Source organism: Carya illinoinensis, chromosome 12 (assembly GCF_018687715.1).
Source record: "Carya illinoinensis cultivar Pawnee chromosome 12, C.illinoinensisPawnee_v1, whole genome shotgun sequence".
In the NCBI taxonomy this organism is placed as follows: domain Eukaryota; kingdom Viridiplantae; phylum Streptophyta; class Magnoliopsida; order Fagales; family Juglandaceae; genus Carya; species Carya illinoinensis.
Window position 1 is genome coordinate 30,329,756 of NC_056763.1, and position 16,716 is coordinate 30,346,471.

General features: G+C 35.3%; 3 protein-coding genes across 4 annotated transcripts; 1 reads left to right on the top strand and 2 right to left on the bottom strand.

Annotated features, from left to right (window-relative positions):
* Positions 1-1,104: 1,104 nt before the first annotated feature.
* Positions 1,105-4,221, bottom strand: LOC122290165 (heavy metal-associated isoprenylated plant protein 32-like). Of its 2 annotated transcripts, none has more exons than XM_043097734.1 (4): positions 3,944-4,221; positions 2,084-2,162; positions 1,904-1,979; positions 1,105-1,796 (listed from the first exon to the last, which is right to left on the bottom strand). In XM_043097734.1, the coding sequence occupies exons 1-4, from the start codon at positions 4,093-4,095 to the stop codon at positions 1,306-1,308; spliced, it is 798 nt and encodes a 265-aa protein (XP_042953668.1). In that variant the 5' UTR covers positions 4,096-4,221; the 3' UTR covers positions 1,105-1,305. The 2 variants fall into 2 exon arrangements, with proteins under 2 accessions (XP_042953668.1, XP_042953669.1); XM_043097735.1 differs by having other exon boundaries at positions 2,084-2,214.
* A 794-nt stretch (positions 4,222-5,015) lies between these two features.
* LOC122289783 (probable cytokinin riboside 5'-monophosphate phosphoribohydrolase LOGL10) lies at positions 5,016-8,107 on the top strand. Its single transcript, XM_043097065.1, has 5 exons — positions 5,016-5,269; positions 5,449-5,669; positions 6,957-7,085; positions 7,269-7,453; positions 7,522-8,107. The coding sequence occupies exons 2-5, from the start codon at positions 5,466-5,468 to the stop codon at positions 7,907-7,909; spliced, it is 906 nt and encodes a 301-aa protein (XP_042952999.1). The 5' UTR covers positions 5,016-5,269; positions 5,449-5,465; the 3' UTR covers positions 7,910-8,107.
* An 87-nt stretch (positions 8,108-8,194) lies between these two features.
* Positions 8,195-15,141, bottom strand: LOC122289782 (kinesin-like protein KIN-12F). The gene is made up of 17 exons (XM_043097064.1): positions 14,743-15,141; positions 14,585-14,647; positions 14,373-14,498; positions 14,003-14,086; positions 13,704-13,829; positions 13,401-13,460; positions 13,256-13,309; positions 13,082-13,174; positions 12,817-12,912; positions 12,447-12,595; positions 11,982-12,131; positions 11,674-11,803; positions 10,563-11,567; positions 10,377-10,472; positions 9,792-9,917; positions 8,933-9,703; positions 8,195-8,757 (listed from the first exon to the last, which is right to left on the bottom strand). Exons 1-17 carry the CDS (start codon positions 15,028-15,030, stop codon positions 8,530-8,532), a joined length of 3,645 nt encoding a protein of 1,214 aa, XP_042952998.1. The 5' UTR covers positions 15,031-15,141; the 3' UTR covers positions 8,195-8,529.
* Between the last annotated feature and the right edge of the window lie 1,575 nt (positions 15,142-16,716).

The window sequence follows — 16,716 nt, forward strand, 5'->3', positions numbered from 1 at the left end:
GTACGTAAGATTAGTCGAAAAAAAATATCTTCCTCCAAGGACAAGTTGGTGATTATATACGGTAAGAAATCATATTTTCAGAATCACCGATCATCAATAGTTCCACAGGCAATCAAAAGTTGAAAAAATGCTTCTGAGTGACAATGGTACATTGAACTTTGATTAAGACCACATTCTTAGCCCTTTTTTTTCGTTTGTTTGTTTGGAGAAAATCAAAACAACCAACCCTTGATTACTTGTTCAACCGAATGACAACAGCTATTATCATTAAAAACGGTGGAGAATGCTTGATTTTTCCACATACGGCTTGTCTATTTCTTTTGTACACACCGCCACTTTCACTTCATTTCATTAAATTATTAGGTCTGGCTTCCAAGAAAAGGCTTTGATTAATGTTTCCAGCTAAATGTTAAACACGTCCGTTTAGTTTCGTCCATCCCATGTGCCACTTTAGCCAACCCATGATTCTAATTATCATAATCAAAGTGGATTAAACTGCATGGATTAGATTAAGATGAGGATTCACGTACGGCTATAGCTCTAATTTCATCATCAATTGTCATCAACAATGGTTAAGGATGATTTTCTTTTATTTGGACCAATCAAGATCGAGACTCGGGTCCCGCAAGTTAATGACACCGTTGATAGAACATCATGGCGCCGTTTAAGCGATCGAGTCAAACCAAAGTTGAGTGGACTTTATTTTTTAAGTGCATATTCATAAGCTTTTAATGCAAGACTTGGAAGGCAGAGGAGAGGTTGCATCCCAATGGGAGGTTTGCAACAGGAGTTCTGAGGCTTTGGCTTAAAAGTGTTGTAAAAAGTATGGATGTATTTATCATTTTTCTAACGTCCCTCTTAGTGACAAAGGCAGGCTTGCTCAAAGTCTTCGTGGGACAGTCCCTTGGTAGTCTCCAGTGGACGATGAGCCGATTGTTACGAGATTTGTTTCAAGTTTCAACCCATTTGATTTGATGTGCAATCGGTGCAATGACATTAAAAATGCTGTACTTTGAGTCCTAGATCATTCAAAAGGTTCACCAGGCAGGATATCATTAAGTACTAATTTCGGGTTTGCAAACAACTTATGCCGACACAAAATACTGTCATCAAATCCTCCAAACTTTTGGAAAAATAAGGAGAAAATAAAACCGTTCAGAAACATTAAAAAAAAAATCCTTAAATCCCCAACATGGTTCACATACATATGCAGTATGCAATACAAAGTAATTGGTAATGGATTCCAAAAAGGGTGGGAAAGATAAACTCGACCAAGTTAAACTCAAAGAAGTAGACTCCAATATCTCACATCATACAGCACTTAACCGGCTTCTTTTCACTTTGTTTGTTAGACATTAGCTCTGGAGGTGGGGCCGTTTGTTTGTGAATGGTCTCCTCGTGTGGTGAGGTCGAAGGGGAATGAAACACCATCTCAGACCGTGGGTAGTCTTGTAGTATTCCATTAGGGAATAACCTATGAGGATCATCCCCATAGTATGCCAGTCTTCCAAGTTGGTTATTCCTGTAGTCATAGCCCAGCATTCCGTATTGGCCATGATCTCCATAGCTATTTCCATAGTAATAGCCCATTCTTGCGTAGTTTCTATTCCGATAGTCATGATCGTGGGAAACATCTCCTTGTACAAGTGGGTTGTTCCAATGTTGACGTCTGGAATCCACCCAAAACAATTCTGCATGTTTTCCTACTTTTGCTAGCATCTTTAGAAGTACAGCCGGGTCTATGCTACCAGACACATATGCCAACCCTTGTTGGCCGTCAATATTGTAGGACACTCCTAATGATTGACATAACATTTGTAAGAATTGAACAATTTCTCAATGTGCGTATCACGTACTGACAAAACATATATGTACATGATCGACATGGAGAATGAGAAAATACCTTGGATGCTGCGCAAAACTTTGATCATTGCTTTATGCCATCCAGGAGTTTGAGTATCCACCTTTAAAGCACACGTCTGTTGAAAACCAAAAAAAGAAAATGTATGAAAAGGAGTAACCAAAGAGTATGATACAAAATGCAAAACATCAAAACTATTAACATGAGTTCCATCGAGGGTACCATATACGAAGAGGGCTCCATCAAACCTTCTGCTAGATGTGACAACCAATAAAATAATATGTGCGTCTTGCTTTTCGATCTAAAATATTGATATTAGACATAAGAAGCTGTTCCTTAAGAAACCAAACAAACTGTTTACACAGAGAAGTAGAACACCGAGTAAGGAAAAAGAAAAAACTGCGTGAAAATCGAAATGGCCATAGGAAGAAGAATAAAGCAAAAATCAGTCTCAAAAAATATCTCTGCGATCGGAAAGTGAGAATGAATTCAACGACCAAGATCCGAGACCTGTCAGAAGAGCACCATCTATAATGTGGGGTTCTTTTTTATCCATACATGATAGAAGATTTGGCCTTGGGTCAAGTAAGGAAACTTGATTTTCCATTACAAGATGATGATGCCAATTGAGAAACGGATCCATATATATACATATACACACACTATCATGACGTTATTGATTACTTTTTGTGTGTGACGTCAAAGATAATCATGTGAATTTATGTGATCTTAAATATATAATTAGGCAATTACAATATCTTTTACAATCCAGCATTGATTAACCCTGAGCTGAGCTCTAAATTCCACTGAATTTTGAATGCCACAACTCAACGTCTCTGCCATCGACTCCTTTTAACCCAAGGAGGGAGAATAATAAAAAGAAATCCATTCTCATTCATATTTTATCAGTGTATCATTAACTAATAATGCTTTAGATTAACATTATTAAAAGGAAAAAAATAATTATTCTCAATTATTATTACCTAATTATTATCATTACAAAAAAATTGTAATATGCCGGTGTTTAAAAAACATCAACAATGGTTAAAATAAACGTCGATAATTGATTAACGACATTTATTTATCAATGCAACTAAATGTCGACATGGATAAATTAACAGTATTTATTTAAACACCGCCACTAGTACGATATTGTTGTATTGTATAAATTAACGACATTTATTTAAATATCACCACTAATATGTTACCGATGCATTATATAAATTAACGGTATTTATCTAAATGCTACCACTATTATGTTGCTCGCGCATAATATAAATTAAAGGCATTTACTGGTACATTTTATAAGTTAATGGCGTTTATCGAAATGTCACTACTATTACATTTTTGCCAAAGACTATCCTTATTCATTTAAAAATCACATACCTTACGTTTTAATTGTTCCATTCAAAAACTATTCCTACATTAGATTATCTATATACTCTATATATAATAATATTCAAGTTATTAATTTAATCTTTTATCATTTTTTATCTAATTTATTTTATTATATTTTATAGTTCTATCAATCATATGTTAATTAATAATTATATTCTAATTAAATCATTTTTAATAGTCATTTAACGCTAATATCTCTTTTTTTTTTCTATTTAACTTATCTAATATTCTATATAAATGTCTTAATTATCAACCAAATTGGATATTACTAATAATGAATTAAAATCACGTTCGAGATGAAACAAAATTCACTCAATTACCGATTAAAAAAAAAAAAACAGATCACTCATCTTAGAATGAAAACTAACAAACTAATTAAGCACACGTGTAAAACAAACCAATCAGTATGAAAACCAAGATAAAATCACTTGCCACCATTAGTGAGGAGGTAAATTCTCGAGAAAGGGAAGGAAAATAAGTTAAAAGAAATCAAAGATAGTGTTTTTTCTTGAGTTAGAAATTGTTAATTGCGCTTGGAAACGTGTGAAAGTTATCTGACGTAAAAATAAGTTAATAATTGCCGTAGTTTATTTTCCTAACCAAAAAAAAAAAAAAAAAATTGAAGGCATGGAAGTTCTACTTTCCCGAGAAAGGGAAGGAAAAGAAATTTAAAAGCGCAAGTACCTGTTCGGGTAAGAAGAGGAGCCGAAATGCAAACCGATTTGAGCGGTCGAAAACACGAAACTAGTGGGAGGGAGGAATCGGATTCCAGTGTGTAAAAATTCTTGAAGGGGTGAGGAATGCAGAGCTTTTCTAGAGAGAGAGAGAGAACGCATAAGCTTTTTTTTCCTTGAATGCGATTATCTTGTAAAACGTTTTTTATGGCATTATCTTTGAGTATCTTTGGATTGTTTGTTTTGATTTTCTTGTAAATTTTTTTTTCATTCAAAGAGATTTTATTGATTATTGATATACTGGTTTTTAACGGGATATCTTTTCTTATATTTATTGAGTTTTTCGGATTTGGGCTATAGATATATATGCAGAGTATCTTCTTAAGTATTTCTTATATGGATACTTGTGACCAATATTTCATGAACTTATCTCTTTTAATATATATATATAATAAAAGGTATTTGCAATCATGAAATACACTTTATCTCATTTAATTTAATTTTTTTTATAATTTTCTTCTCAAACATTATTTTAATATAAATTATTTTAATTTTAAAATTAATTTTTTTAATCTAATTATTATCTAATTATTAAAAAAATATATCGTAAGAAATTAATAACCTAATTTTTGAAGTTGACCGAACTTCTGAATATGTTCAAATAATTAAAAAAAGTAATGTTATATATCAAACTTTTATTTCACTTTTCATTTTATTATATAAGATATATCACTATTAAATAATTATTTTTTTATTTATTAGATATAATTTTTTATTATCTAATAGTATCATATCTTATATAATGAAATGAAAGTTAACCATAATTTAGTGCGTAGAATTTTAGAGCAATGCTACACAACTACACAATCTCTACACACCATTTTTTATTTTTTATTTTTACTATTTTTTTTTTGAGTTTATTCTTTTTAAATTAATTCAATTCTTTTATTTATTATTTATATCTTAAATATTTGATAAAAAATAATAAAAATTAAAAAAAATGTAGTGTGTGGAGGTTGTGTGGATAGTAAAAAATTGTATAGATTTTTTCAGAATTTTATCGCACTTAAAAAGAAGATCAAAGAAAACTCTTTCCAATTGAATTTGAGATGATGTAGAGAGAAAAAAATATGCGCCTGAACTCTCCCCATCTATTCAAAGATGAAAGATTTTCTATATTTTGTATGGATCAAATTAGTAAGAGAGACGGCCCATTACTAAAACCTAACCTTGAGCCTCCTTGCATATCTGAAGTCTGAACATCGAAAGGGACGCTTTATTCGTTGTTGGATGTTGGTGGATCTGGATGCTATTCCTTGATTCTTATTTCTTATCCGTAAGTTTACTTCTTTTTTCCTCGGGTAAAAATTCTCACAATTTGCCTAAAGTTGAGAGGACAACTTGTTATTATGTTCCACACCTCATTGTTGCATACAAAAGCTGGTTTTTGTGGTTAATGCCACAAACCGACTTTATGATTGCAGCCAACTCATGCAAAGTGGTAATCTTTGACAGACTTGGAGGATCTGAGGATGGGGTTCTCGTTGGTGGATTCATTGGGTTCTCAAGTTTTGGTGAGAAATTATCATCCAGGGAGGTCAAAGTTTCAATCCTTTAGTGAAAGAGGAACGCATACAATCAATTTCAAGTTATCAGAGGTTCGGTCTCCTTCAGCAAGAATTTTGTTCAGTAAGCGTGAAGCAATTGAATTTGAGGAGAGAACGAGCCCAGATGAGGTAAACTCAAATCTTTAAAATTTATGTGGAGTGCGGAAATTTATTTTATTTCTTTCCTTATTATTAATTTGTTGGACCACTTGTTTTTAAATTTTAATGATAACATAACTCGTTGAGGTTAACCCACTTTCCAGTTATCCTTAATAATCTTCCTTTTTTCTTTTTTCTTTTTCATTTGTGTTTTGTTTTTTGTTTTTTTTTTTTTTTTTGGGGGGTGGGGGGGGGGGGGGGGGGGGGGGGGGGGGGTGTTCTTGCAATTTGATTGAATTAGGGAACTCCAAATGTGCAACAAACAGAGCTTTTTATTGACTGCTTTGATGGATTATCTATGCTTAAGTAGACTGAAAAGTAAGACAGATATATACGTATAAGGTTATTCATAAAAGTTTATATACCTAAAGGGCTGCAATTGGTTTGGAGGCCTGCTAGATCACAGGACTTGATGCGAATTCAGAGCCTTCTTCATATTATTCAGCTAGGTGACTTTGTTGAACCTTCTTGGCTCCTCCTAAATTTGGTCGGTTTACTACTTCTGACATTAGGACAGCTATTAAATTGACACAAGTTTTTGGTTAAGTGGTTCTCATGTATTTTGTAGGAATTGTAATGGAAGTAGAGATCATCTCTATTTTGAAGTGTGGTTTTATGGGACGTTTATTTAGGGAAGTAAGGAGTAGTGTTTGAGAGACATTCCAGCAACTGACTGGGGGAGAGTTTGGTTTGGGTATTAAAAAAGCAAACTTGCATTAGGAGCTGCGGTGTATCACATAGGGATATAGAGGAATTGCAGGATCTGTGGAGGCTGAGTTCATTCTGAAGAGAGTATCTTGAAAACCATCACGTGGGATGTAAGCCTCAGGTATCTTGTAAAGATGGTTTTAATATCGCTGGCTTGAATTGAGCTTTATGTCGTCTTTGGGTTATTGCACTTTTGTCCTTAGCAAATGAGTCATTTGCTAGTTTGTGGGTTGGCTGACTGTGTTTTTATGCTCTCTGGTAGGTTGTTTTGAATTTGTGTAGCTAAGATCCTGTGTACTATACTTTATTTCTATTAGTGGAATGGCTTATTTATCCAAAAAAACCTCTAACTATGTCCCTTCTAATATCGTTATACTGTGAGAGTTGGAAGTTGCATATGCAATTAATGGATCTTAATTCCAAGACTTGGAACTTCGCATTTGTCTTGTATAAGCAAAATCGTGCAAAATTGTGATACATACAATATATGTAATTTTTGGTGAATGTGCAAAATGGTTTGGGGGCTAACTTGGTTTATTTGTCTGAAAGGTCAGACAAGAGATAGAACGGTGCTATGAACTGATTCGAAGACTTGGGAGGGGAGTTGTTTATTTGGGTTCATCAAGGATGGGACCTGGTCATTCGCATTACAAGCAAGCAGTGGAGTTGGGCAGAGAGGCAAGTGACTCCGTATTGCTTCCACCATTTCTTTATTCCTATGATGATGTAAATATTGGCATGCACCATGCATCCTGATAAGACTCAGCAGCATGCAACTACAAATCGCATCTTAGAAATAAAATTTTCTCACAGACCGAGGTTTCTTTTCCTTATGAGTTTCTTCCACTTTGCATACAGCAGATTGCGAACCTTTTGGATTGCACTTCATGGTCAGGGGCTGGTCCCGGGCTAATGGACGCTGCTACTAAAGGTGCTTTACAGGCAGGAAAACCAGTTGGTGGATTTAAGATAGGTAGGGAAGCTGGCGAATGGACAGCCTCAAACTTTCATCCTTATCTGCCTTCAGAAACGTATCTGACTTGCAGGTAATATCCTTGCACCTTATCTCAGATTTTGATGGTTCTCAGTTGAATGAACTGCTTTTATGGTGCAGGTTTTTTTCTGCGAGGAAGCATGGGTTGGTGGATGCTGCAGTCAGGAGCACCAGCTCTATTAGAACTGCTGTTGTTGCTCTCCCTGGAGGTATTGGTACTCTGGATGAGGTGTTTGAGATATTATCGCTGATTCAACTGGAACGGATAGGGTCAGAGCTTCCGGTTCCCTTCCTTCTAATGAACTATGATTCATTCTATTCAAAGTTATTGGACTTCCTTGATAATTGTGAGGATTGGGGTACCGTGTCCAAAGGAGAGGTTGCATCCCTATGGAATGTTTGCAACAGTAATTCAGAGGCTTTGGCTTATTTGGCGGACTTTTATAATCTCCCTCTTAGCGATGAAGGCTGGCTTGCTCAAAGTCTTCGCGGGACAGTCCCTTCATAGTCTCCAGTGGATGATGAGCCAATTGTTATTAGATTTGTTTCAACGTTCAATGACATCAAAAATGCTTTACTTTGAGTCCTAGATCTTTGAGTCCTAGATCATTCAAAGGTCCACCAGGGTATTCCTTCCGGGTTTACTGTCATCGAATCCTCCAGACTTTTGGAGAAATAAGAAAGAGAAACAGGTATTTCCCTGCAATATTTTAGTTTGAAAGATAAATTTTAAAATTTAAATATTACAAATCAAATTTTAACATTTAAGAGACATTGACAGTATGTCTTACACTGATTTGAAAATAGAATAATTCTTAATTTATATAACTTTACGAGGAATACAATGTAAGAGGATTTGACGTGTACCGGTTTACAAAGAATGAATAAGAAGGCAATTGCTCTTTACAGATGCCAAGAATCATCTCTAAAGAGAGTCATTGGTCTCAGGGAGAGTCAGCAAATGCATTCCTCTAAACACCTAACATACAAAGGCATAAACATAAAGCCAAGAAATAATTGCATGAAAGAATGAATGCTTGACCCGAGTAGGGTCTGATGCAAGCCCATATCACACAACAATGGCCATCACCTCGAACGCTATCTCAATAGCTGATTTTTACTTCGTTGCTATTTATATATCGCTCCAAATTCTGATCTCCATGCCTGATCATCGTCATCCGAACGTGGGATTGCGTTGTTATCCTCTTGATATAGTGGTTGCAATGCAGATTCTGGCAATCTGCTCTCTGCAAGATACTTCTTCATGGTGATCATCTCCGTCTCGTGTTTTCTTTTCAGCTTCTCCATTTGCTTCTTTAACTTTTCATTGTCTTCTTGAACCCTTGTGAATTTCTCCTGCATTGATGTGAAAATCATTATAAGCATCAGTAACGAATCAGAAAACTACTAACACTCAGCTTGTAGTGTTACAAGAATCATGGTTCTGTTCTCGACAGAACGGTCCCTAAAGAAACTCTGTAAAACACAAGTCATCAAGAAGTATCGTTTGTATAAGAGACGGTTGAGCTACCTCTGCACCAGATGCTGCTTGTTCAGCTTCTCTCAGCCTAGCAAGAAGTTCTCCAGCAGCATGAACAGCTTCTGCAGTGTCTCTTAGTTGAATTCTAAGACTCTTGTTCTCCTTTTTCAACATCTCTCTCTCCCTCTCCCTTTTCACCCTCCATGAAGAAAATTCTGCAACAAGGGATTTGGCAAATCGAGAGCCTGGACCTTTCTTTCCTACCTTTGCAGCTGCCCTCTTTACCTCTGCTATCCTTTCCGTGATTGCACGATGCTTTCCAGCCAAGTTGTTATACTTTTCTTGTAGTTCAGCGTAGTGTTCAACCATCCTAGCATGCCCAAGGACTGCTCTGTGAAGTGCATCATCCAACTCTTCAGTGCACTTCTTCTCTAAGCTCAACTCCATCTCCACCTGCTCTGCATGTCGCCGCTGTGATTCTAGGTCAATTCTCAGTTCATCAGTCAAGGAAATCCAATCACTCTCCATTTCTGTCCATTTCTGTGTTTCCCTCTCTAGTTCTTCCTTACTAGGTAGATTATCTACACCACTTTTTCGAAGTTGCATCGATCGGGACAACAAAGAGGATCTCAGTATTTCGGTATTGTCAAGAGAAGATGACTGCAGCTTGCCTTTTAACTGCTCAATTTCCTTGAGAAGTGCTTCCTTCTCATTCAGATCAAAATATCTGTTCCCAAACTCAGGTTCTACGATTTCCTTCACTTCACATTTTTCCTTTATAACCTCTGGCTGATTGGTCTCGACAGCATTGCACCTTAGAAGCTGCACAAACCACCACACCAAGAAAAAATTGAGAAGGGAATTTCCAACATTTGAAATGCAAGGTTTAATAGAGGAAACAATTAATGACCTTGTTTAAAGCTTCATCCTTTTGTGAACGAGAATCATTATTCTTGGTATCTCTTTCATTCTCTGAATCATCAAGACTGCTTACTTGATTATTCACTTCTTCCTTCTCACGTTTGTACTGCTCTACCTGTAGCAATTCAGATTATCAAGAATAATGAAATTACAAGATTGATCCTAAATAACCCCTCTAGAGGGGGTGAATAGGTGTATGTCACAATTCTCTGTCTAGTTTTAATTCATTTCAAGACAAAGATTTTGGTGACAATGAAAAACCCTTTAAAGAACTCTTTAAAGGTAAAAACCACTCTAAGGCAGCCTACCCAGAACAAACCAACTCCACCATTTGAAGATTGGTACAAGTAAGTTTCTTAAAAACACTTGGTAATGTGGATCCCTTACTTGCCACACGTTTGGTCCATACCCATTATACTTATAAATAAATCTTATCTATCAACCCAAACTAAATAACAAACGTTACCCATTATTTTGAATTTGGATTTAGCAAATACTATAAAAATACTAACGCGTTATAAAACCCACATTATAAAAGTTCCAGGATTTATGGAGGTCAGACAATTCTTATTACCAGTCGATTCAACTGTTCAATTTTGGCAGCTTGCTCCAAACAAACATTTTCAAGCACCACTCGCTTGCTAGATTTTCTCATAGCGTTCCCTGCATCCTGAAACAGCAGAAGCAGAAAAATGATTAAACAGATCAGAAATTGATTAGATTGAATCACACTTGCCTGTAACTACTAAGTGTTCCATACTTTAGGATCTTCATCTTTCAGTTGGGAAGGGTGTTCTTCCTCATCGACTGCTGCAATCCGAGTCCTCAAGTTATCCTGGACACCATTGGAATCCTTCTCAGCTATTATCTGTTGGCATGATGCACAAAGGAAAGAAACAGATAGTCCATTTGAAGATGGCTTCTCTTCTGGTAGCGTCTGAACAGATGCATTGACCTTATCAACTTCTGGACAGGGTTTCAATTTCAAGTGCTCAAAGGAGAAGGAAACTAAAGATTTGTTTACTGCCAAGTTCCGCTGGTGACAGTCAATGATCTGTAAGCCTCTTTGAAGGCTAGCAGCCAAAGTCTCGGTGGGGCTTATACGTGTCTTGCTTGACTGCATAGAAGATCTGATCTGCTCTCCCTGTTTAAGGGACTGTCTTAACACATCCAAGTTGAACTTTGAACTCTCCGATACACTGTTCTGACTTCCTAAATGACTTGATAAGTTCATGCTTTTCCTATTGGAATTTCCAATTTTCGGAGATTCAGACAATGTAGGGTCTGGGAGAACCGGGGACTGACAGCATGAGCTAATTGAAATTCTCCCTCTGGATGCTTGGTCAGCAGCTGTTAAAGAGTTACAAGCACTAGCAAAATTATCTTCTGGAGCATCATTGGCCTTCTGAAGAAGTCCATTCCAAGGTTTTTCCATACTTTTGATTTCACTGTCTGCATCCATAGAGTCTGTCTCACAACTTTCGTCCATCGAATAGAAATGTATGGAATCCCTATTAATAGATGCTTCTCTAATATCCTCTTCATAACTATGCAGCTTATCTAGATGCTGACAAATTTCACTTATATCATCTTCGTCGACATTCATCTCTTCATCAGAATCATTATCTATGGGGTTAAGGATCAGAGAACGGTTAAGGCTTGCTCTCAATTGATTTAAGCTTTCACGTACATTTTGTTCTTGAAAATATCTATTTTGACTCCCTGCTGATATACAGACATTAGACTTTGCTCTTATAAGTTCTTCCTGAAAACAGAAGATAAACAATAAAAATGTATTAAACCTCAGTTTGCGTCTAGTTACAGCCTTCAAACTAAGATGTTTTATATGGCTCTAGTAGGAAACTTAATACCTTCAACTGACGAATTTGATCACTCAGGTCATTAACATCATCTTCTGTGATTTCATTTATTACCGGCTCATTTCTAATGAATTTCACCCGTTGTCCAAATCTGAGAGTTCTCACTGATTCACAACTATTTCTGCAATAATAATTAGAAAAAACAGATCCATTATTTCAGAGAGAGAGGAAAAAAAAAAAAAAAAAAAGGAAAGAAATATTCAAGAACTGTTTCAATAGAATTTTAAAAAAATTCCCCGTCTTGTGTTGATGACTCGATCTAATAATGATACTTTTAAAACACAAAACAAATCATATACTTGTTATCTGGGGATATGGCACAGATAACTGTGAGTTTGGCATTTCCACCGAATGATTCTTGTAGTAAATGTGTTAAACAGGAATCCCTGTATGAAACATCGTCAGATTTTCCAGACCGAGCACCTTTTGCAAGAATATTCACCAAGTGCCTGCACCAGTATAAGAGACAGTGATTATGAAACAATGTTGTTAAAACCAACCATCGCAATTATGTTGATATTTCAATCTGTCATTAGCTTCACATAAGAGGGACATAATTGACAAACTTTAGCAATTCAAACCAGGCATTGCATTGTTTCATTGTACGGAATACATATATCTTTAGCATGGCTAAAAATATGAAAAGGTCTATAGACCAATTGCAGAGATAGAATCACAATTCACAAGCACACCATCTAAGTGGAAAACTGCATAAAGGATTACTCATGAAACAAAATTCTCCAAGGGTCGTGGCATCATCATACCCAAGTTTTGACAAGGACCTCTTTAAATGTTTGCCTTCCCTTGCAACTTGTCTACCGACATCATCACCTTTATTTCTATCAAGTCCGGCAAGATCAACAAGGCAGATTCTGCTTGTTTTTGAACTATTAAAACACTCGGATGATGTTCCCTGCGGCATCAGTTGATACGAGAACACATTGAAGTGATGGAAAAACAAGTGGATAATAACAGTTAATTACAGCAAGTCAACGACTCTAACATTGGCTATGGTGGGATGTTTGCGTGTGATTAAACGCTGAGATGACTATAGCACTCTCCATGAATAGGTCTATCAGAACTAAGCACCCTTCTTTTCAGAACACTGATAACTGACAAATATATCAATGATACCTTACGCCAAGACTCGATGCTAAAAGTAAAAAGAATATGGGATCTCGAGCTCTTGGAATTTAAGCTAGTTGCTCCAACTTTTCTACTTGAAAGCCCCTGCATCAAATAAGCAATAACCAAACAATGCACCAATGTAAAATCATTGTTGAGTATGTAAAGCGCTTAGAAATGTTAGTAAATTCATAAAAAAATATATAATAATAATATCCAAACGTTCGAAATATAGCCAATGCAAGAGAACTTTGAATGATGGGTGCTTGCTTACCTTGATCAGGATTTGTGTCACATCCTCATAGCTAGTCACATATTCTTCAGTCAAATTCTCCATATACAATCCATTTTTCCCATCATCCTTTATCTGAAACAGTTTTGACCAAACTTGTCATTATAGCGTAAAATAATGTCAAGTTTAAAAATGTCAAGGATTGAAAATCTTCACCTCAAGATTTCGCTGCATTGGATCCAGTAAATCGCCAATTCGTTCATTGTATATCTGTGATAATAAATCAGTTAGACAAAACATCTTAATACAAGTAGTGAAGAAAAGGAGATATCACTTGTAGACTAAAAAACAAAGCAAATACCTCAAGAAAAGAGCAACGGCACTGATAATTAATATGTTTCTCTTCGGAATTCTCTTGCTCCTGTATATTACAATTCAAGCAAAACAGTCACCAACCAGATATTATTACTTAAAAAAATTCTATATACAGTCACTTTTACGTACTCTTTTGTGTGCTCTACCAATATGATTGGTTGTGTATTAAAAAAAATTTGATGCAGCCAATCATATCAGTGGAATATGCAGAGTACATAAAAGTGACTGTATGTGTATATTACTCTATTACTTATTTCCACTTTCAATAGAACATAGAAACAAAGCATACTCTCTGAATCTCGGAGAACAACATTTGGAAGATGCGAGGAACAATGCCCTGGCGACTACTGGCCGAGGGATCCTCAACCATGGCGCTTGGCGGACCCCACATCGTGTAAGTCTTTCCACTTCCAGTCTAGTGAGAATTCAACAAAGTTACTTCATTGCTAATTACACAATCAAATATAAACTTTTTTCTTCTTGTCTCGTTCTTGTTACTTGATAGATATAAACTCGATAACTATGCAAGAAAAAAAAAGATATTTTGGTACAAGTAAATTTAACAAATGAAACATAATCTCTAATTACCTGTCCGCATGACAAAATTGAAGTGTTGTAACCAGCTAAAGCATTTCTAACCAAGGGGACTCCAACTAACTGGAATACATCTTCCTGGTATAAACCAAAATTAGATCTCATAAATAAAAATTTTCTTACCCTTTGTTTGTTAATTACCAAGAAATATGATGAAAACAGAAGGATTAAAAATATGTATCGAAATTCAAGACAGTTGAGAATTTCAGAAAATGTAAATTTTTTCCAAAAATATTCAATTAAGCGAATGTTTAATGTTTAACCAGGTATGAGGTGACAGATGAATTTCTTTGAACAAAGCACATCAATACTCAAAAATAAACTTGAATATAAAAAACATGAACACCCGGATCAAATTGCATACCTGATTCGCATTGGAATCAAGAACTGAATCGAATGTAAATTTCCGATCCCCAACAGACAATGTGTTCAAAGAGACTTTCTTAACCGTCCTGTCCCCTCCATTATCAGGCCTGATTCTCACAACCACCTATTCAATTTAAATTTTTATCCGGACTATTCAGAATTTTGCTTAATAAAAATACAAAAATTTGTGACTAAGCTAAGATGTAATACCTTTACTGGTGGATCCGGAGGTGCCAATACTTCACACTGACCCTCCGATCCTACAATCTCATCCTAAAAAACCCAACATTCTCAAGAGTAAATCTTTCAGTTTTGCTTCAGTGGAAATTATTAAAGTGAACACGAAAATGTGATTTCAAGAACTATACCGTTACTGACGGAGCCAGTGATGCCGGTGCTTCGCTGGCGACCGGGTGCCGCGAAGTCAATATTTTGGATGGTGAGGATTCGGTCGCCAAATGGGCTTGGGAATCAGCGGTCTGGATGTTCGGATCGGTCGGCGGAGTGTTCTCTGCGTTGGATTTGGATAAATTAAAGTTTGAAGGGTTAGACTTGTGCTTGGAGATGGACCTCGGAAGAAGGTTTCGGATCGACGAGGCCGATATGGTCCCTAAGAACCGAGTCTCCGTAGTTTCTGCGCTTTGACTGGACTTCATGGCTCACTGAGCGATCAAACAGGCGTCAGATAAAGAGAGGATGAGAAGAGGGAGGGAGGGCCTGGATTCGAGTGTTAGTTGAGAGGGAAGGAGGAAAAGATCGCTTTTGTATTTTATGGCGATTTGACCGTTAGACATTCGAATTTTAATCGCACCTAGTTTTGAAACGTGTGAAATCACTTAAATACCCTCTTTCATTCCTCTCTTCAAAACCATTTTTTTCTCGTTTCCTTTGAGAGGTTCGTGCAGTTGATGTTCATAAAAATTCACTAAAGTTTCAATCGAAATTTTGAGAGTTTTGCTATATATAAGTTGTGTATTTAATTTTAAAAAAATTAAAGTTAATTATTTTTAATATAATTGATATAAAAAGTTTTTATATCAATAATAATATGTAAACAAAGAATTGATAGTTATAGTCGTGATTGTATAAATGTTATGTAATTATTTTAAAAAAAAATGAATAAATATAAAATTTACATGAAAAAATTTAATTTTTTAATAATGAATCATACTTTTTTTCAAAATAACTGTACGATATTTATACATTCTACGAATATACATAATATTACTCATGTAAAAATTAAAGCTTCTAAATATATTTTCTCAAATTTTTATTATCATCTGTGAATATATTGCCGGGTCAAAAGCGTATTTGCAAGATTTCAATTGATCGCGTGTCCACTTCGATAATATTTTTACTGTTTATACTTGCAATTTTATACGTGATCATGTAACAGTTATTAAAATTATGAAGATTTTGAAACACAAAATTCGAAAAAGCTTATAAAATAAGGTGGATACTCGACATGTATAATATGTTTAATAAATGAAATTACATGTTTTATACACATAATATTATCGTACTCTGCTAAAATAAAAATGATCTTATTTTAGAATTCACAAAAATAATAACAAATGTCACATAAAACTCATTTCCGTGGCCATTTTTTATTTTTCTTTAAAATTCCAACATAAAGATTAAAAATATCTTGCCTCACCTCTACAAATAGAAATATTCGGGATATTTATGGGGGTTATAATTACGAGAAGGTGGGTTTGAGGGATAGATTGGTCAATCTGGAACATTCGGATAACTAACCGTTGTAGCCTGTGGATAAAGTTACGGTTACCGCAGCTGTCACTTTTGGGCGATTACAGCAAAATCTCCGAGGGGTCCCAGTAAACAGAATTGCATAGCTAGATCATTAACGTTAAGAGCGTGCTGCTCTGCCGCCCAGAGTTTATCGTTAATTTTGACTGCATAGTTATTTTTTTAGATTATTTAAATATTTTTAAAAATATAAAAAAATATCAATATATTTAAAATTATTTTTTTAATTATTAAATAAAAAAATTTTATGACCAGCGATCATTTTGAGAGAGCATGGAGAAAGGATATCACAGCATTTTCCTTAACGTTAAACGTCGCATCGTATTCGATTTCTTCGCTAAAATTTGCAATGCTTGTCTACATGGTCAAAATATATCCGCGGATATAAATACATGTGGAAAAACTTATTTATCATCTATACACATCCTGCATGATATATAATAGCACTTTTACATACAACCAATGGTAGGAAATTGTCGAGTAATTAGTTGATGCGGCATATTGCCATATCAGTCGATATTAAAATAAAATAAAAATAAAAAACTCAAAACTAGATTCCTCCTGTTTCTCCA